General features: G+C 34.5%; 1 protein-coding gene across 1 annotated transcript; it reads right to left on the bottom strand.

The window, feature by feature from the left end:
* Positions 1 to 404: 404 nt before the first annotated feature.
* On the bottom strand, positions 405 to 20,421 carry LOC149412729 (gustatory receptor for sugar taste 43a-like). Its single transcript, XM_089645403.1, has 11 exons — positions 20,232 to 20,421; positions 13,667 to 13,734; positions 8,681 to 8,894; positions 6,688 to 6,881; positions 5,989 to 6,136; positions 5,687 to 5,845; positions 5,493 to 5,597; positions 4,790 to 4,972; positions 3,288 to 3,394; positions 2,172 to 2,333; positions 405 to 470 (listed from the first exon to the last, which is right to left on the bottom strand). The coding sequence occupies exons 1-11, from the start codon at positions 20,419 to 20,421 to the stop codon at positions 405 to 407; spliced, it is 1,596 nt and encodes a 531-aa protein (XP_089501529.1).
* Positions 20,422 to 22,966: the final 2,545 nt, after the last annotated feature.

Raw genomic sequence — 22,966 nt, 5'->3', positions numbered from 1 at the left:
TTGTCTTTGTACAAAAATAGTGATAATACATTTCAGCCACATTATAGGTTACAAGTATATATTAATAACAATTGGAAAAATAATTATATAGTTTTATCCACTTTAGATACAAAGAATCACTGGCCAATTTAACAGGTAAGTACAAATCTTTATTTGAATATGCTCAGGTATATTCCTGAGCATATTACTCTAAAGTAAGCCAAATAAATTAACAGTAATCTCACTTACTCTTATGTAAGCCAAATTAATTAATAGTAATCTTCTTACTCGTAAGTCAAATTAATTAACAGTAAGCCAAAATAACAGGTAAGTACTTCGTAAGAAATTTTCGTAATTCTTGATAATAAATTTGGACGGCTTCATATTCGAGGACTTATTGAAGTTTTAATTTTATTTCCAGCAGTTTATTTACCATCTTGCTTCTGAAACTGAATCAATATCACCAAGTATGTGGTTACTGCTGCACTGACCTGCAAAAATGAATATTTTAAAAACGAAAATTTATAAAACTATTTTTTTATAAACACAAAAAAATGTTTTTAAATTAAAATACACAAAACATAAGTATTCAGTCTACAGAAGGACATCTGTATTATATTGGAAATAATAATAATTGATGAAAATGTATTAATTATACTTTAGAACAAAAAAATTAATTTCCGACACAAAAACGTTGTTTTATGTTTTATTTTTTATTTGTATATCTTTAAATTTACAAATAAGATTAAACAATATATATATTTTTTTAAATTATCACTAATTATTCTATATTTTATAACACAAATAAAAAAACAGGACATATTACTATATGTTTTGATCAAAAAATAATTATTCAGTTTGGTAAAGTATTTTGGCATCAAATCTCTTAATTTATGTTTTGTATGAAGAAGGCCATTCCTCTCTTAACAAGGCGTGTAACACCTGTTACCATATAAAAAAGTTCTTTGTTAAAGGTTAAAATGTGCTTTCCGTTTAATCTTGCTTTTATGTGAAGTAATTAGCCATAAAACTACACAGAACCGAATCCGATTATAACCTATAATATGTATAAACATGAATGTTTCTTTGTTTGTCTCCTCAAAAACTACTGAACTGATTTGGCTGAAAATTTGAAAATTTTGTTGTATTTAGTGTCAGGAAAGTTAAGAGAGTGGTTTGAATTCTTAAAATATTATCACGGGAATGAGATACGGAGTCGAAATGAAAGTCGATATAACGGTGTTTTTTAACAATAAAAATGTGCTTTCCATGATATATGAAGTAAATGGTGGGAAAAATCCCGAATCAAATACTATTTGTGGTAAAAAGCGTACGTGATGAACGAAGAGAGAGGTGTGAGGACAATGTATGACTCCAAGCGAAACAAATACTTATTATAATACAATAATAGTATTTACACTTTTAAAATGCACCCAGTTGATGGGTACACTAGAATTTACAACCTCAAAACTTTAACTTAAATCAATAATCCCCGAACAACGCTCGGTACACGTTAACTAGTTGGAAACAAAATCAAATATCCGTAACATTGACTCTTTCTATTATAACTTTATTATCACACTTAAAAATTATACTTCCTGATTTTAGTAACTATGAAAACAGAAACCATTAAATCAAAGCAAATTGGTAAATTAATAAATAACAATATGCTTTCTAGCAAATGGTTACTTAGGCACTGGTAAATTTAAAATAAAGCCAGTCTTTAACGGATAGGAAAATAAGGAAAAATAAAGAACTAAAGAATGATTAAATGTTAGTAGAAAAGTAACCCTGAAATAAGGTTTTCATGATAAGGATATTTGAAATCCCCTTCCCAAGACGAAACATTAATTTTAGACGAATCAGGTAACTGCTCAATGTGGACAGAAACCCACTTAGGGAACTGGTAAGACAACTGACCGGACACTGCTATAGATTCAGGAAATGTGAAGAGGATAAAGAGACTCCAATTCACTTATGGTGCCAATATCTTGCCCTGATGTAAACAAAGCTCAGATACCTGGGGAAAGACACATTACGGAACCAGGATACATAGCTAAATATCCAATGACAACTCTGATGAACATAGTTAAATAGGAAATAGTAAAATTAGCTTGAACTATCTTAACCGTCTCCGTTTCATTAAAACAAAAATAATTAAAGATTAAACAGAGAAAGTAAAATAAAATTACACTGGCAATGAGGGGCCGGTCCAGCGTGCAGACTCCAAGAGCTGTGAAGTCAGGCGAACTATGCAGGAGTTGACGAGAGAAGATCTTCAGTCTCCTGAGAACGGCGCTATCAAGAGCTCCGTGGCCCAACATCTCTCCAACTATGTCTCCAGTCCTGGCAGCCTGGTAATTTATAATTAAAATGTTAATAGTCAATTATATTCACAAATTTATAATGTAAGATATTTGCGTGGAGGAGAAACGGGTAACCGGCTGGTGCATGCGCGAATGGCAGATGAAGTCTTAGTATGAAACCAGGTAGATTATTTTTAAAATTATTCTATAGGCTTCAAAAAATCGGCACAAAATATATATGCAGCCGCGGCGGCTGCAAAATTTCGCATCTGTGGCGGTCACAAAATTATTTCGGATTATTATTATTTTTTTTTAAAGAAAGACAAACACTCCCGGGTTACGAATAACCTGACAAAATTTGAAAATCTCCTACTACCACCACAGTAAGCTGAAAATTTTTGCTTGTGTTGTGATGGAGGACTTATCCAGGAATTGAACACACTACGCCCGAGTGGGACCCAAGCGCGATGTCAACTCGGCCACTGACCGGTCGTAATAGCCAAACAAATCCAAATTAGTAATAATAATGACATATTTTCATTCAGTTCCTTCCTTATTTCCAGCCATATCTTGTTGTTTTTGGTATGCATTTGTAATATTCGTGGAATAAACCATGTAATATGATTATTAAATTTCGTGCTAACACAAATTCTTTTTTCACTTCTTGCCTTGATTAATAAGCGCGAAATTATAGAGGTAGCGAATAATTCACGAAAAAAACGTTGTAAAATCCACTAAAATTCCACTCAGGTTTGGACATGCTCATAATAGAGGGTTGACACTTTTCGATTTTGCTTGATCATCTCGACACTTGAAAGAATATTGACAGGTGTGAACGTTCTTTCAACGAATCAAGTCAAGTTAACGTTCAATAAAAGTTGAACAACTAAAATAGAAACGTCTGAACCCGCTATAAGCCTCAAAAGACTGAGACAGTTGCTAGTAATATTTCGTGCCTGTTTGTGAGAGCCCTTATTAATTAAAGGTTCCTTAATAGATTACCTCTGCTTTAGTCCGATGGCATGGCTCCACAAGTAGTAACAATCTGAGGCCATGAACCAAACAAAAGAATGCTTGTAAAATAAGAAGATGAGGTCGATGCGCACCACCTTCAGAAAATCATAAAGTAATTTATTAGAACACTTACGCTTAATAAATTTAAAAGTTTTTAAAAATCTGCTGTATTAGCGATGAAACGTGTATTATCTCCTTTCCGAGAGGTTTTATTAACAAGCCACAAAATACTTGAAGAATTGGCGTTTTTTAAAGAAGTGTTACAACCTTGTTTTAACAGTGTAAAATGTAAGATATTAAAATACCATAGAAAAATTACGAATAAAAAAAAATAGAGCACATGCGCGAGCAAGAGAATGCAAAAAGACGAAAAGTGGAATTAAAAAGTTTTCAGAGTTGGTTGAAGCTTTGTCCCAGTAAGACAGAGATCTTGTGTTTTTGATTCCCAGTTGAGACCGTTAACTTTTCATTTTTCTGTGTATTGTTCTGTTTCATGTTCGATTAGAGTTATAAGCATTATCTTCTTTTTTATGATATATTACATTCATAGGTTATTAAAAAAAGGTAATTTCAATAAAATTGAAGTAACTTTCATAATACATTTAGCAAAAATATTTTAATAAATAAAGATAGAAAAAATATGTAAAACAGAAAAAGATGCTTTAGATATACCTGATCTGAAATAATAGATCGAGTCTAACGGGTTTAACCTCAAATAATTAAATTAAACAAGTTGTGAATAATTTTGTGAGTGAACTCAATGATTCTGAAAGATGCCCAAGATGTGTCTATTTGAAGTTCAGTTTCTCTAAGCACAGCTTATTCAATTTTTTCCTGACTTTGTTTGGGACGATCAATATGACGTCTTTTCCATGGAAGTAGTTATTCTGCCTGCATTCTGGGCACATGATCAAACCACCTCTTCCGCGATCTTTGCATGAAGAGAGAAGCATGGGCTTAATGCTGAGCGCTTCTCAATTTTCTACACTAGCTCCACGCAGGAGGCCTTGAGGGAAATATATACCCCCACACAGCATCCCCAAAGAAAACGTATCATCTGCGGTTCAGTGTGTCCAGGAGTGACTGAGAGATGAATCTATCCCTCCCAGTCCGGTGCAAGGCGATGGGTCAAAAGATTCCTGCTGAAGAGGTCAAATGGCCTCCCTCAACCAGTCTGTCCCAATCCGCCCGGCCACGCAGTAAGTTGGCATCCACGGCCAATACCTAGCCGAACCTAACCCCATGAACCGGGACATCCTTGCTTAGTTACCAAACCTGGCGAACCACTTGGTGCGACCTATGGTGGAGGTGTTGGTTATCCAATAAAATGTTCTGGGGGCGGCGGTACCCATACCCAACTCACAAATAGTAATTTTCATGTTTCTCTCTCGGGCCTGTAACTCCCTCATATATTCTTGAGATCGTGAGTCTGGATGCTTAGAAGTATCCAATCCATAAATAGATCTAGTAAATTTGATTTTATCACTTACCCATCTCCAAAATCAAGAAGTACGGGGTCACTATGAGGTGGAGCAGGGTGCTGATGAGTATGATCAGAACTGGAAGACCATAGCTGGTGTTCACTTCTCTGGCAGCTGCACAGAGTATTCCGTGAAGCTCTGAAAGTTTTCTTATGCACTCCTCTGGCTCTTGAGATTTGGCTTCTTTGTTATCTGTATAAATGGTCCCTCGATAATTAAACCCATTACCCCCGTTAAAGTAAAAAACATAAATTATAAAAGAGTATAGTTGATTGTATGAAGGTAAAACCGTATTCATAGGCAAAGCTAAAGTGTTGGAGGTTTCATAGATCTCTTCGGAAGATAAACCGTCGACAAGGATGACGATGAAAGTAAATAATTATGCTGTGTAAAAAAATAAAGCCACAAGCAACTGTATTACACTAAAATAAGAAGCGTGTTTTTGGAGATCTTTTAAAATGCATTTATAAAAAATGATGAAGATGAAATAACCAAAAAAGATAAAAGGGGATTCCAAATTAAGGAAGAGAGATATGATAACGCCCAATTACTTTCATCAAAGACTTAAAAATTTATTTCCTGGTAGTAGGTACGAGGATAAACAGATATCAAAATAGCATAGAATGGTTGTTGGCACCCTTGTTCTATTACATTTATAATTTATGAGAAAGAAGGATATGTTACAACGGTGCTATAAGCGAAATACCTTTACCTGGGACTAATCCTAAAGCGTCCACCAAACCACGTCTAACGGGATCAGTTGGTTTGACCTTTATTTTGAAAACTGGTGAAGACTGCTTAATGTTGGTGGATTTTTCTATCGGAATGTAAAGATTTCAAGTTTGTAAGAATCAGTATATAGAAAGTTTTATAACTGAACTATTTATCAATAATATTAATATTTACCATCAATGAGGGAAAGGTTCCTTCCCGTGGCTACCAGTACTGAATTGAGCTTTTTGATCCTCAGGTAAATAGCGTGGGCTGTATAGGCAAACTGTACCTCAAGCATTATAACAACGTAGTACAGTATGTAGAATGCAATGTAGTTCCGGAGGAATGTAACTGCACACAAGCATGACATATAAAATTAGCAGATCTTTCGTTAGAAAAGAAAATTCACAAGAACTAAAAGGCATCGGAAAACTAGATAAAAATATTATGTACAAACAAAACTATTGGTTTCAAAATATTATCAGAATACTCACATTGTGTGTTGTTCAGCTTTGCCTGGATGGCGTAGAGGGCAAAATCATCCATCAAAAGACACGTCCATAGAAGTAGAACCATGACTACTAGGAAGCAGGAGTTGCGTTCATGTGAATATAACAACTCCAGACCTAGGCTGCTGTCCACCTGAGAAATGACCATTGCGTTAATTATGTGACGTTATTTAACTTAACGCCACCAAATATATGTTCAATAAAGGACAAAAGTGTCGACACCAAAAATGATCACCATAATTTTTAAAAGATGAAGACGAATGGGTGTTGCAATTTCCACACTAGGACTAGACCAGAAACATTATCTTTCGTCCACAGAAAAAGAGAGTTGGCAAGAAACGGCTAAAATCTAACATTGAGGAAGGGTATGTTCAAAACTGAACACCAGAAGACCTGTGATGAGGATGAAGAGAAAATCATAGAAATTATTTTACTGCTGATCCCAAACTGGCGGTTAAGTTACTGATAACGTCATTATGACACGTTAGCCAAGTATAAGCGTGCTAATTTTACAAGAAATAGTGGCACAAATTGGTTATGGTTAAGGGAATTTCATATGTGAATAGTTCAATCAATTGACATGTACCAAGCAGTAAGTGTAGACATATAAATCAAAAGGGAAAGAAACTTTCAATGAATATTCAAAAGTAGGCTTGCGGTAACGGTGAAATGAGGAGCACTCACAGAAGTCAGAAGGGTCAGCACGTAAATTGTTCTCTTTACCCTATTTGGGGCTCCGTAGACCCCCGTAGCAGATGTGGCCACCACGGCCAGAATGTCGCAGGAACCCACCACTCTGAGCATCTTGCTTGGCATACGAATGGATAGCTCGGGGTCCGTGCTGAGCTCGCTAGCCAGCCCAAACAAGCTGAGAGACACTGCGGAAAAAAGAGAGATTAGCAAGACTTCACTTACATACGTTAGCAGATTCTGTAGAATGATGGTTTTCCGCGCCCTTCTGGGTGCTCCAAACACCACTGAAGCAGAGCTGACCGTCACCACAAAGATGTTACAGCAGTCCACCATAATTTCAGTAACGTGGATGGAGGGCTTGGAGGGGGTTTTCAGTTCGCTGACAAGGCCAAACAGACTAAAACACACTGAGAAATATATTTTGATTACCAGGGTTAGTAGTCAATTGTGGGGAAAGTAATAAAAATGAATTGAATTATTGTTTTTCCGCTGGAAGTGCAAACTCTGTAAAAAATACCACTTTTTGGTGATCAAAGAAACGTAACTAATAATTCAGCCAGAAGATTGATGAGAGAAGTAGAGGAAGATGCTCACCGTGGCTTTAAAAATCTAAGTAACAAATACAAGTAATAATAAAAATAAGGATCGAATTATTTATACTCGGGCATTGCCATTGGGAATATTGTAGACATGCTTAAAAATTCCGTATTAGTTATAAAACGAAATCTTTTTAATCATTTTACTGAGATGTATGAATTCACAACTCTGTAGTGAATACACTTTTGTTTTTATATGTATATGTTCCTTAATACATATATAGCTTTCCGTAATCCACAATATTAATTTGAATTTACCTTAATTTAATCAAAAATCATAATTTATTGTAAACTATGTAACACAACTGTATTACTTGTTAACTACTTTTGTAAAAGCCCATTAGGGCGTAAATAAATAAATAAATAAAATAAATATAGAATCGGGTTGTCCACACTGCTTACAGATTAGAATATTTCAAATTCGAAACAGTAAATGAATGTCGTGAAAAAGTGCAGTTCCGCCGCGTTCTCCCTGGTATAGAGATTGCCTCGATGATAGTAATGATATTGTCTGAACATATTATGAATGTGAATATTCTAACCTAGATGATACCATTTTTTTTTAAACTTCCGATTTAGTTGTCCGGGTTAAATCTTCCCCAAAGGAAAAACTTAACCCTTCCACTCACTTTTCCACAAATGATCATCTAGTCAATCAACATTATGTAAGTGCATTATATAAGCAAAATAAATACAAAACAATACAAGAACAACACGTCAATTCATCAGAGATCAAATGGGAAAATAATTCACCGACTCCAGATATTTTCATATCAGAGGGTTCGGCTCGGTAGAACTTCTAACAGGGCCTATAAATCCTACTGATCCCTCAACATAAATATTTAAAAAATCTTTTGTTATCCTACATGTATTCAAAATGACCGACTTTTGCATCTTTATATATAATTTTTTTGGTAGATCTAATACGCCTAAATTTTTAATTAGAGAGCTTTAATAACTCTCTAACAATTTTTATTGACTTAAAAAAAGCCTTGATTAACCATAGAACTCTTTTATCCAAAATTTAAATCGAAGATAAGTGATTTCACTACAAAACAACATAATAAATAGCCGTCAACGTTCAAAATGTGAGAATGCTTGCGCAATTTCAATCTTGTCAAACATGGTGTCCCACAAGGTACTGTATTAGGACCTATACTCTTTGCAGTAACCTAATTAATGTCCGATAGGTTAGGTGATCAGAAGAAGAAGGAACACAACAACTTTACATTGCCATGTAATGTACCTTTTTCAGACTTTTTTAAAGCATATTTAAAATAGCTTCTACGCCTCCATTTACCGTAAATTTTGTTCCTAGAGTGAAATTTTAGCAAGACTTGTCATGACCATTCACCCATAGCTGTATGTTTACAATAATGCCCACTCACGCATGATGGTAATAAGCAAGTAGCTAAGTACGCAGAGTGTTGGTGAAATGGCTAGTAGCCACCTCACGGGCTTATCGGTCTTAGTACGCTTGAAACTCATTGGAGCCAGGCCCAGGCACCTTGCCACCAGAAGTACGAAAGCGTGCGCACCGCCCACCGCTGCATGCGTGTCGCCCACCTGAATGCGCATGACATTTTGCACGAGGTCTTTAAACTGAAATCAGAAAGAAAACATTGTTTATTTAATAATCGCTGGGAAATCAACATATTAGTTTTATCGTTTTTACATAATATTTAAGAGGAAACTAAAAGCCAAAAATGTGTATATCCTTGGTATACCTTATTTTGTAGAAAATAGACATTAAAATTGCTTGACAAACGGAGTCTAGAAACGTTCGATTTCAAGCAAAAAACTGGTTTTTAATTATTTTGTAAATAATTTTATAAGAAAGCAAAAAAATTAATCAAGTGAAACTGTCACAGATAATCTTAGCTATAAAACTGTATTTTTTAAAGTTGTTTTCTTTATGCGTTCATTCATTTCTATTGAAAAAATATCTTTTGTAGTAATTTGCATTTATATTTTTACTGAGTCATTTATTTTTTTTATTTGTATTCTACTCAAGCGAAGCTATAGGAAAACGTTCAATTCAACTAAAGCATATTTTTGGGTTTTCATAATGTAAACCAATTCGTTATAAAGACTAATCAAAATAGTGATTTGGCACTAAGCTTCGCCTTAATTTAAATAATTAACAGAACAGAATTCAGTAAAAAAAATCGTACTACTATATAAATCGGTCTCCGTATTTGTCAGGTTCGACTAGCAAGCAGGAGATCGAGGGTTCAAATCAAAATCAAAATTTTATTTCACAAATTACTAATTACTATTTTTCAGCCCGTTCCAGAGTGGAAGATACTCTAAGTAACGCTCTGTACCATTTTAAAAACACTGGATATTACATGATTTTAATTTTTTTATTAATTTAAACCCCCGTTACTATTGAAATAAATTTATTTACAACTAACGTCATAAGTGCTATTTACATACATGAAAGTTATTGACAATATGGAAAGTAAGAAAAAAATTGTAAGATTTTATTTGGTTAACAAGAATAAATAATACACATTAGTACAATGTAATAAAATAATAATAAACAAAACACTTGTATGCAGTGATGTGAGTCCGGTACAGATTTATATTTCGATAGAGGCATATTAAAAACATCAGCTAACATCACATACGAGTTACCAATGGTGTGTAATCTATTAAAATATAGCTGTATTGTCGCCTGAAACCGTTGTATGATTGTCACAATAATACATGCTAGGGAAGCTTGATCTTATGTAGGAACATGAAAGAAATCAACATCCAATATATAAGGGCTATCCAATTGATCATTTGCAATTGCATTTAAATTTTAATTGCAATAAAATTTTATATCAAAAAATAAGATCTAAAAAATTTCTTATGTCACTTAACTTCAACAATTTCAATTAATGTAAAAAAACTCATAATCGATTGATTCTACAGAAAAAGGTTGGACTCTTTCAGTGCTTTATTCATCGATTTTTTTCTTGGCTTTATTCATAGATTTTCAGAAAGCTTTTGACACAATAGACCATCTGATTGTATTTTTACGTTATCATCTGGACGGTTTCGGCCCTCTGATTGATTGAATTCAAATCGTATGTTTCGGGTAAATTCCGCATAGCCTTCGCGCAAAAAAATCGGGGGTCTGCAGGCAAAAAAAGACCAATCTGCTCCTCAATTTTAACCGACCGTAAGATTTATTTCAGTTTGAACGCGACCGGACTCAAAAAATTAAGACTTGAAAATTAAGACCCGATTTCATACTGAAATACCGTTACAAAATTTACCTGCAACCCCACGGTGACCAAAACTGGAAACTTTCATAACTCACCGAAGAAATTCTGTCGTAATTATATTTCAAAGTTAAATAGTAAATAGTAAAAAAGGTAAGTTTTGACCAGGAAACTTTCGTGCCAAAAACATATTTAACTGTTGTAAGTATCACTCAAACTGGGCAAATGTGCCGCCCGCAGGGCATTGGGACATTCAAAATGTCCGGTGGGACATAGATAATATCCTATTGGACATTGGAAATGTCCTATTTGAGATTAGAAATGTCCTAATGAAGATTATAAATGTCCTATTGGATATAAGAAATGTCCAGTCGGACACTGCAAATGTCCTACCGGATATTGGGAATATTCGATAAGACATTTGCAGTGTCTTATCGGACACAGGAACAGGCGTAGTTGAATTACTGAAGCTCATAGAATTGAAAGAAAACAAATACTACTGTTTAGTATCAAAAAGTACAAACGAAGTGCCAAAGTATATTAATGTTAGTGTTTTCATTCAAAATTGATTATATGAATGTAATTATTAAAACAATGCTGAATGTACCCATAAGAACACCGTGGAATGAAATTTTCAATAGTTTTGAAAAAATATTTATTAAAACTATATAAAAATACGGAATCCTCTACTAGACTGTGTAACTACACATACAAAACATGAATTATATACCTAAGTTATAAAACCACATCCGGACAAAGAAACTACATTTGTTATGCAACAAAATTCCACAACATCCTTTTCCCGGATAAAAAACGCATAAAAAAGTTTAGTGGATACAAATCAAGAATAAAAATCTGGCTAAAAGAAGTCAATGAAAAAATTAATAAAAAATACTGATAAAGACCTAAAAATACAAATTAAATTAAATTAAATAACATTAGTCCGCCTCAGCACAGAACACCCGAGTCAGGAGGACTATGAAGTACCATTTACTATACTTAAATTCCCCACAATATTTTGTATGAACAATGTTTAATATATTTAATTTATCGCTATAAAATTAAATTTCCTGTCCTTGAAAATAAATCAATGGGAAAAGAATATGCAAGCAATTACCTACAAATTGACAGAATAAGACAAGAACGAAAAAAAAAATATTTAAAAAAGCGTATTGAAATTGCACGTCCGCAACACGGTATCGCCAAAACCAAAGGACTACCACCAATTTTCGTGGAAATCTAAAACCAAACCAACCAAAAATTTTACAAACTCTATTCGACTGCATTGCTAAATAATACCAGATATGGATTCATTCTATTCGCTATTATGTGTAATGGGAGTTACTCGAGTCACAGCTGATGTTAATGATCTGATAAGCAGATTGCCTTTAGAAATCGCATCTATTATCTTCAGAAAACTTGATGACAATTCCTTGCAATTGGCATCGAAGGTTGACCCCGTGTGGTCTTAAGTCATCAAGGGAGATAAAGTTCTAAGGACCCGACTTCGCAGATATGTGCGTTCGTCAAGGATCTGTGATCCTCTTAATCTTCAGCGTTTCAATACCGAAGAGCATTTGGCCAAGAAAACTTCCAAGTCGATGTTTGTTGCTGGCGCTACCTTCGGTTTCAACGCTAGAACTTTTGAACCCAGGGCCAGTAGGCCGCTGAAATGTAAAATAATTGATGATTGTTGCATCATTATTCAAAAGAAGAAAATTATGAGATTTTAAATTGTTTGTTTTTTCTTATATATATGTTTAACTGGTTTAATAAAAAAATATTTTTAAAAACTAAATTCTTTTTTCTTTGACACTGTTATGAATTTATTATATCTATTTAAACTTAATTTTTGAACAGAACATAAACATAGAACGCCAAATGGTATTTACAAATTTAAATAGATAGTTGAACCACGCCCGTTATCTCATTAGCCTATCTTCACTGTATCAATTAAATAAAACAACAAAAAATGCACAATTTCAAATTAATAATTACTAACTAATAAAATATTTTGGTATCTACTTTATCGCTTGTCTTATACGATTTATACTCATCAGTTCCAATTTTGAAAATTGAGAGTTCGTTGAACCCGAATAATTCGACACATTACGCAGGAATACAATTTCAATTCTCGAACACATACGCTGACTAGCGAAATCAGTAGTCAGACAAAAATTAAAACACAAATTCTAATATGTTATTTTGGTTTAGCCATCTAATATCGGATAACTAGAACTATTAGTAAGCTTAGCCCTGTCTTCGCTATTACTATTATACATTTTGTTAAAACCAAGAGGCTTAACAAATTTTTCATTACGAAGGTGAGCTATCTGTTTTGATTTCAAATTTAAATATGGGATATTAAATTATTAAATATTTTATGATTTTAGATGTTACTTCGACATTTTTTTTACTTAAAAGTATAAAATTATCTTGCCCAATCTACTAAGATAAAAATTAAAATAAAAAAATAAAACATTGGAGAAATAAGTTTTTTGGGTCGACATTCTATTTTACAGAATAAATTTGTGTTCTAACGTAATTCTATATATATACAATAAATTTGTGTTCCAACATAATTCTATTTTACTTACAGTTAATTTTTGTTCCATCGTAAATCTATTTTACATACAGTAAATTTGTGTTCCAGCGTAAATCGATGGTATGTGATTTATATTTAAGCCCATCAATTTTTTTTTACAAATTAGTTTTATTTAATATTTACTATCAATATTATAATCAAAATCTCATTCTGTCAACTGTATTGAATTTTTAACAAATTATAAAGTTGACATTTTCACCTCCGAGTTTAAAAAATATAAAAGTCAGTAAAATAGTTTTCTGTTGTTTTTTTATATAATTCTGGTATGAATTTAAATTGCTTCTTATATATAAATCTATTTGATTTTTTTTCGGTAATGAATAAATCCAAATTTTGGAAGCGGAAAAATTAATCCATTTACCGATATCTGATCAAGCTGAAATGCAGCAGATAAAGTCATTGTCGATGACATGATGCATTCTATCATGATGGCAATCACATATGCGGACCTATACACATTTCATGAAATTTCGGATGACTTACAGCAGATAATAAACGAAATAAATATCGGTCGAACCCAATCGATGTTTGGTTCAGATTTTAGCGCGGTTTACTCCAAACGGGGGAGGAAGGTTCAATCCTCGGTCGTATCCTGGTAAGGTATCTTGCACTCTGGAACGTGCTGCAAATATACTATATATTATTATAAATTAGTAGTTTGTGAAGTAAAGTAGATATAATATATTTATAATAGCGTCGAAGAAAAAAGAGTTTTGTTATGTATAATATTTTTGTTATAAAACCAGTTAACATTAAACAAGCTAACACAAACAATTTAAAATCTTATCAATTTCTTCTTTTGAACTATGGTGGGATAATCATCAATAATTTTTCGTTTCAGAGGCCTACTGGCCTCAGGTAAAAAAGTTTTCATAGCGTTGAAACCAATCCAAACAAACATCGAATTGGATGTTTTCTTGGCCAAATTTTCTTCTGTATTAAAACGCCGAAGATAAAAAGGATCACAGATCCTTGACGAACGCACATATCTGCGAAGTCGGGTTCGTAAAACTTTATCCTCCTTGATGACTGAAGACCACACGGGGTCAACCTTGGATGCCGATAACAAGGAATTGTCATCAAGTTTTCTGAAGATAATAGATGCGATTTCTAAAGGCAATCTGCTTATCAAATCAGTAACATCAGCTGCAACTCGAGTAAATCCCATCACACACAATAGCGAATAGAATGAATCCATATCTGGTATTATTAGCAATGCAGTCGAATAGAGTTTGTAAATTTTTGATTTGTTTGGTTTTAGATTTCCAGGAAATTTGGTGGTAGTCCTTCGGTTTTGGCAATACCGTGTTGCGGACGTGAATTTTCTAAACTCAATTTTTTTTTCAAGTTATTCTCTTTGTCTTGGCTTATTCTGTGTATTTGTAGGAAAACGCTTACTTCCTTTTTTCCCATTGTTTTATTTTTAAGACAGAAGTTATAATGTTATATTATTTGGATCAGTTTTTATTTAATTTTAGCGACTATATTGTACATACAAAATATTATGGTGAATTTGATTATAGTAAATGGTATTCCATAGTAACAGGAAGACTCAACGTCATCTCCAGTGCTGGACATCATCTAGAAGTCTCGTCTCCACCAACGCGGTGTCGAGTCACTAACTTCATAGCTTCGACCACTCCATCACCGTCTTCTTCGCTTACATCTGGTGTCGATCTTCAACATGGAGGACTAATCATCTCAAGACAACACTGACTCAATAAACACTGTGATTACTGCAACCTATTTCAATCGTCTTACTACTCAGAGGTATTTTATACCTTATCTATTACTGAGCAGTGACATTGAACATTATTTCTATGGCATTCATATGTAGTTTATCAAAAATGTTATCTATTTAGTAATAGTAATTATAGTGTTTATACAAGTTATCATTTATATAGACAACAAATAGAATCGGTCCCAGTACACTTCCTTGGGGACTCCATTGTATACTGGCATTAGGTTACTCATTTGTATGCCAATCTGTAATTGTTGGTCTCGCTCTGTTATATATGTTATCAAAAGGTTCATTGTCATTTCGGCCATTCCTATTTTTTAAGCTATTTAATATTTGAATGTCTATTTGTGTCAAAAGATTTCTGAAGATCAATAAAGCACCGAAAGAGACCATCATTTTTAATTTAGTATCAATCAATTATGAGTTTTTATTACATTCATTGAAATATTTGAAGTTAAGTGACAAAACCAGCTTTTTTTTTACTTCAATTTTTGATATAAAATTACAAATTATCAAATGGATAGCCCATAAATATTAATGTATATTCACCTTCATGTTCCAACCATTAGATCATGGTTCCATTGCATGTATTATTGTGACAATTACACTACGGTTTCAGTCTACAATTCTGTTATAGATTAAAATATCAATAAATTGCACACTTGGAGTGAAATGACACTCAACTGCGCTATATAAATGCTATGTTATTATTATTATTACACACCATTGGTAACTCGTATGCAATGTTAGCTGATGTTATAATGTGCCTAATCTGCACTGATCATACATCACTGCATAACAGTTTTGTTGTTGTTGTTTCTTCTTTATTTATTTTTATAACATTGTACTAATGTGTATTCCTTATTCTTGTTAATTAAATAAAATCTTACAACACTAGTAATGAAGGGTAAATTAAAAATAATGTAAAATCATGTAATTTCAGGTGTTTTTAATATAGTGTCCTCTACGTTCGAAGTCGTATCTTCTCCAAGCTTAAAAATTCTGATAAAAGTGTGTTTATCTGACATGACCTGCCATTTTATATGTTTTCTGAATCTTTTTTGAAATATTAAAATTATATATATAAATTATGCAGCGCTTTTTAGATATTTTTTAACAAAAACGGCGCTTTACAAATTATTATTATTTTTATTACAAATTTCACTTAAAATCGAATCGAATGCTTCAAACCTTAACATAACACTAATATCCATTTGTACATAAAATATCTGACGGTAATGATCGTTACCTGTTTCTGTGAATGTAAATAATTCTAACTGATTGACAGCTTATGCCTACTGCCCGGAAAAATCAAAAAGATATTATTTGAGTTCAATAATAATGATTGGTTTTGGAACTTCTATGTTTATTATGATGGTAAGTACCTACCTATTGATTACTTTTATAATTTTTTTGTTGTTTTGTGATCTATTGGGGTGTCCATTTTGTTTTCTCCACACAGAAGGCTCTTGTGAGAATAATTTCCCTCAGGGCCTATATATTTGGGATGCTGTGTGGAAAGTATTTTAAGGAAATAAAGGAGAAGAAGTTATAGGGGTCAATGTGTCCAGGATTAACAGATGTCAAGGCGATGGGTAGAGAGAGTCCAGCTGGAGAGGTCAAAGGGTCTCCCTCAACCGTCCACTCCCGATCCGGCCCGCCACACTTGATGGGCAGACGCGTTCGCAGCCTGGTCATCGACAAACTTCACCCCATGAATTCGGGAATCTCCGCTAACTCACCAAACGAAGCGAACCATTTGGCAAATGGTTGCCGCGACGGCAGTCCCGTACCCACCTCCCAAATTGGTTTTTCTTTTTATTTGATCATGTTCGATTATTTTTTAAGGTTGACTAAAGAAAATAGTTGATTGTGATGATAGATTAATGTATTGTGAAAAAGATTATTAGTGAATAGGAAAGATAAATAGAATACATGTTTTTATTATCCTCGATATAAACAAACATTTTTTTCAAACGAACAAAATCTTTACAATATTAACGGTTCTCAAATGACAAACGTTAATAAAATTAAAATTAACGTTATAATACAACATGTGTCTCCTAATCTACAAAATCCAAAATGGACTTATACACACAAACACAACATTTAAACAAACATCACAAGTACACGAACATTATACTAGGCAACATAACAAATTGTACACACATGCTGTAAGGACTGAAAATGGCAAAAGAGGCATTGGCCACGAGGGTGTACAAATATACAATCTCCTTCCAGATAAACTTAAAACGGATAATATAAATGTATTTAAAAAAACGTGAAACAGAATCAGAATAAGAATCAATTGCATCCAGGAATTGAACGCACGACCTCAGCCCTGCAGTGTAAGTACCAACATCATTTATTTACCTCTTTATTCGGCCCATGAAAAATTAAATGTTATTTAGCCAACTTCATTTATAGTTGCCAAAGCAACATGCAATCTACCAATGAACGCAAATAAATTATTGAATCAATTACCACATCTACAGTTCGGCGTGACAGCTGTTTCGACTTCTAAATGCCTTGTTAAGCAGCACTTACATAACATCTGTGAATCTATATTTATAACAAATTAATGTTTCTTTGTTTGTTCCATAGTCTACGCACGACCTCAGCCCTGCAGTGTAAGTGCCAACATCATTTATTTACCTCTTTATTCGGCCCATGAAAAATTAAATGTTATTTAGCCAACTTCATTTATAGTTTCCAAAGCAACATGCAATCTACCAATGAACGCAAATAAATTATTGAATCAATTACCACATCTACAGTTCGGCGTGACAGCTGTTTCGACTTCTAAATGCCTTGTTAAGCAGCACTTACATAACATCTGTGAATCTATATTTATAACAAATTAATGTTTCTTTGTTTGTTCCATAGTCTACGCACGACCTCAGCCCTGCAGTGTAAGTGCCAACATCATTTATTTACCTCTTTATTCGGCCCATGAAAAATTAAATGTTATTTAGCCAACTTCATTTATAGTTGCCAAAGCAACATGCAATCTACCTGTTTAAAATGTACAAGCTATTAGCTAAGTGCACAACCATTTATTTTACAAGGCACTGCCTAGCACCTAGCGGTCAGTAGTAAAACTTGGGCCTATTGATAAAACAGGTGTTTTAATTACCATTGGCTTCTACGACTGTATTTGTTTGGATAATTAGATTGTCAATGTGTGTTATTTTGACTAGGTTATAAAAAGCCTCGCCGAGTGTATTTTTTCACTTCTTCTCTCCAAAAAATAGTAACAGTCAGGAATTATGGTCAACTGACCACCTGTAAAAGTGTTTTGCCCGGGTCAGGAATAAATTTAAACTCGTAACATTAAATAAAGTACAAATGCAGTTTTGTGCAACCTAAACCATGCGTCTGTTATTTTGAAGACTCCATCAAGCCCCAAACTATTCTCGACATGGTCCTAACGAGCGGATGGATATAATCAGAGGATTTACCAGGAAAAATGAACCAGCACCAAACAAAAGGCTTTTGATGGAAAAAATTGATGCCAATTCCAGAAGAAATTCAGATGAGTACCTTTGTGCCTTCCTATCTTTTTAATCATTTCCAAGTTCAAACAAGCTATGTTTTACTGTGTATTTTGCTAATATAATAATTTGAAACCAAAAAAAACGGCTACCCACAGCATAGATGCAAGTCATTGTATTATTATTGTTGGTTTTTTTTAAGGTTAGGTAGCTCAAATATATCATTTGTAAGAATTTGTCAAGGTACGGCTGGATTTGGTTATTTCATTATTTGTGTTTTCAGCTATAATACGATTGCGCAGAAAATATTTTAAAGGGAACATTTGTTTTTTGGTTTTTACGCAATTAAAATGGATAATATGAAATCGCTAATCGCCAAACGAGGGGTTTTAAAAGGAAAACTAACGAGGTTCGGGGATTCAATAAATAGTTTATCGTTAAACGAGATCCAAATTAGGTACGAGAAAATTGAAAGCATATTAAACCAGTTTGAATTAATTCAAGATCAAATAGAATCTCTACCAGATTCTGACGACATCGAGAATAATTCCCAAAGGGAAAGTTTTGAGAACCAATATTATTCGATTTTAGCGAAAGCAAAAGAAATGTTACAATCCGTTGAGCAAAACAAGGTAGCAATAAAACTTCCTAACCTCCAATTAAGGGAATTCAATGGTGATCAAAAAACATGGGTAAACTTCTTAGAGACATTCAAGACACTGGTGCATAATAATCAAACGTTAAATAATGTGCAAAAATTCTATTATCTGCAATCCTGCCTAAAGGGGAATGCAGCGAAAGTGATCGCCAATTTCGAAGTATCAGATTTAAATTACGTGTCAGCCTGGGAATTGTTGCAACAAAGATTTGCAAATTTACGAACTACCGTTCATAAACATATACAAGCTTTGTTTCAACTTAAAGAAATGAAACAAGAGGATCCGGTAGCCATGCGCTATTTAATTGATGAGACTAATGTGAACCTAAAGGCTCTGCAAAATTTAGGCTTAAAAATTGATCAATGGGATGCATTAATTATTTATATAGTTTCTAATAAATTAGACGCAATATCGCGAAAGCATTGGGAACAAACAACATTAGAAGAAGAATTACCAACGTTAGGAGAATTTCTCAAGTGTTTAACGTCAAGGGCGCAAGTTTTAGAATTAATGTTACATACAGAATCGAAAAAAAATGTTACCTACCCGAAAACAAATGGCGGCAACAATAACATTCCTAGAAAGGAATCAGTTTTCTTAGCAGCCGCCCACAATAATTGTATATGTTGTCACGATAAAGGACATAAAATTTATTATTGTAAAAAGTTTTTAAAGTTAACTTCAGGAGAGAGAAGCCAAATGATAAAGAGGTGTAGGGCCTGCTTCAAATGTTTGAGGTTAGGGCATACGGCCTCATATTGTAAAATTAATATGCAATGCAAGCTATGTGGTAGCGATAGCCACAACACCTTATTGCATAAGGAGAATCATCCGAGTAATGATTCCGATAAAAATGGTGAAGCTCGCCCTGGAGGCGGCGACCATATGGAAACTGAACGAGTTTCAGTGTCCAACCACTCCACCTTGGTGAAGGCGGAAAAAACTGTATTATTGTCGACAGCAATCATAGGAGTGTTGGATCGCAATAATGAAATGCATAAAGCAAGGGTATTAATTGATTCAGGAGCCCAATCAAATTTTATGTGCGAAAAGTTCGCAATAAAATTGAATTTGAAGTGTGAAAACATAAACAAACCCGTGTCGGGTATACATAACAACGTGACCCATATAAAGAAACGGGTTGCAATTAAAATGAAATCTTTAAAAACAAATTATAAACAAGATATCACATGTCTAATATTGCAGGAAATAACTACAAATTTACCGCAAGCAACGGTGGCCAGGAAGGATTTCAAGCTTCCGCCTGGATTGGAATTGGCGGATCCAAACTTCAACATAGCAGCACCCATTGATATACTGTTGGGCGCTGAGAGTTTTTGGGAGATCTTGAAGAATGATCGGCTAAGATTGGATACCGGACCTACGCTCCAAAGGACAGAATTAGGATGGATCATCTCGGGCCCGATCAACGCTCACCATAAAAAAAGGCCAGTACCAGAAATCTGTAGTTTATCAATAAATACATTGTCAAATCAAGTTGAAAAATTTTGGAAAATGGAAGAGGTGTTGCCTCCAAGTTTTTATAACCACGAGGAGAAGGCTTGTGAAGCCGACTTTGTAGCCACGCACACCCGAGAGAGCGATGGTAGATACGTAGTGAGTTTGCCGCGCCGCCAGTGTGTCAACCAACTTGGTGACTCATTAGGCACAGCGGAAAAAAGATTCAAAGGTTTGGAAAGAAAATTTTTAATGAATCCTGAATTGAAATCTCAGTATGCTCAATTTATGAAAGAATATGAGCAATTAAATCACATGGAGCTATGTGAGAAAACAAAGGACCATTCCTATTTTTTGCCGCATCATGCGGTAATAAAGGAAGCGAGATCGAATATTTCGGAATTGTCATCTGGGTCGGGCCAGGGTGAAATTGCTGGGAAAAGCAATAGTGAACAAATGATCACTAACAATTCCAAAATTGAAAAGATCCTAGGGTTGATCTGGGATAATGAATCAGATTGTTTATCATATGAAATTAAAAGACCGTCAAGTAAGACGGAAAGTAAGCGTCAGATATTGTCGTGCATAGCTTCAACTTTTGACCCATTGGGACTCCTAGGCCCCATATTAGTGGTGGCCAAATTAATTATGCAGAAATTATGGCAATCAAAAGCAGCATGGGACGACACACTACCTGATGAAATTTTACTACCCTGGAGGGCCTATCTAGGTGAACTATCACAACTAAATGTATTGAAAATCCCGAGGGGATTATTATTAGATGGTTTAATTTGTGCAAATGGTAGACTAAAACTAGCTACGTACTTATCACATCAACAAAGGCAACCTGTAATATTATCGTCTACACATAAATTAACCGAATTAATCATAAGACATTATCATTATGTGCATTTACATGCCGGGCCACAAGCGCTGTTAGCGGAAATACGCTTGAAATACTGGCCCATACTAGGAAAAAATACTGTTAAACGAGTCTTACATAACTGTATTATATGTTTTAGATACCAACCTCGAGTTTGCCAGCAGATTATGGGAAACTTACCTGTTGAAAGAATCACTCCCAGTCGACCATTTGCGGTGACGGGGCTTGATTATGCTGGACCTATTGACATGAAGAGTGGAGCGCTGAGGAAGTCTCCACTTATCAAATCGTATCTTTGCATATTTGTTTGTTTTTCTACTAAAGCTGTTCATTTAGAACTTGTAACGGATTTGTCAAGCGATACTTTTTTAAATTGCTTAAAGAGATTTATCGCCCGGCGGGGTCAACCTGAAAAAATATTTTCTGACAATGCAACTAGCTTCAGAGGAGCTTCTAACAAGCTTCAAGAGTTGTATGCCAGTCTAAAGCTGAACAATGACAAAATTCATAGGTTTTTAGCAGATAAAGGTATAGTTTGGAACTTCATTCCTCCTAGGGCGCCAAATCACGGCGGGTTGTGGGAGGCTGCAGTTAAATCTACCAAGTTTCATTTATATAGAATTACTAAAAATAATCCATTACAGTTTGAATTATTATATACCTTACTTTGTCAGATAGAGGCTTGTTTGAACTCCCGTCCTTTAACTTCCTTGTCTGATGACGTCAACGACCTACTCCCCCTCACCCCCAACCACTTCCTTATGGGCACTGAGGCTTCTATCATCCCTGAATTAGACGTCCGCGAGCTACCAGAGAACAGACTAAGCCAATATCAAAAATTAAATGCCTTAATTCAAACTTTCTGGTGTAGATGGAAACGAGATTACCTTGCTGAACTACAAAAACGGACCAAATGGCAGGCCAGCAGCCAAGAAGTCATAAAAAAGGACGATCTGGTCATCTTGAAGGAGGACAATCTGCCTCCTGCATTATGGAGAATGGCGCGCATAACAGCAACTCATCCAGGACCTGATGGCGTAGTGAGGTTGGTCACCCTCAAGACGTCCCAAGGCATTTTTGTGCGACCTATCACAAAAATATGTTTGATGCCAATAGAATCAAACCAGGATCTGCATCTCCAGACCCGGCAAACTACAGACCTTCCCAAGGTCACAGCCTAATGTAACCAAGGCTGAACCGATGCTACCACACAGGACTACTGACCATAGAGCATCGCTGTGGTTGACCAACCTATATCCAGAAGCCACTGGGGCTTCCAGTCAACCAGGACCAGGGGTATTCGCTGCCTACCAGGACAGGGCACCCTTAATATGAGACTCAACCTCCTGAGTTAACATGTACCACCCTTGACAGGATGATCACCACTGGACCGAATGCAGAGTGAACGGTCTACACAGTGCAGTGATTACAGTGTTTTGTGTTCTATTAAAAGAAAAGAGTCAAGTATGAACTCATATATAAAAAAAAACAGACTTCAGTTTTGGAGCTGCTCTATACGGGAGCTAGAATATTAGTTAATTAAGTGATCTATATGTGTAAATGTTATTAATTTTATGAATTTTTATCAATTTTATAGTTTATCAGGTTATGGGTTCATT

This window comes from Hesperophylax consimilis, chromosome 22, assembly GCF_061612785.1.
Source record: "Hesperophylax consimilis isolate HC1 chromosome 22, BYU_Hcon_1.0, whole genome shotgun sequence".
NCBI classification, from domain to species: Eukaryota; Metazoa; Arthropoda; class Insecta; order Trichoptera; family Limnephilidae; genus Hesperophylax; species Hesperophylax consimilis.
Note: the sequence above shows the minus strand (reverse complement) of the source record. Positions and strands in the feature narration are given on the sequence as shown.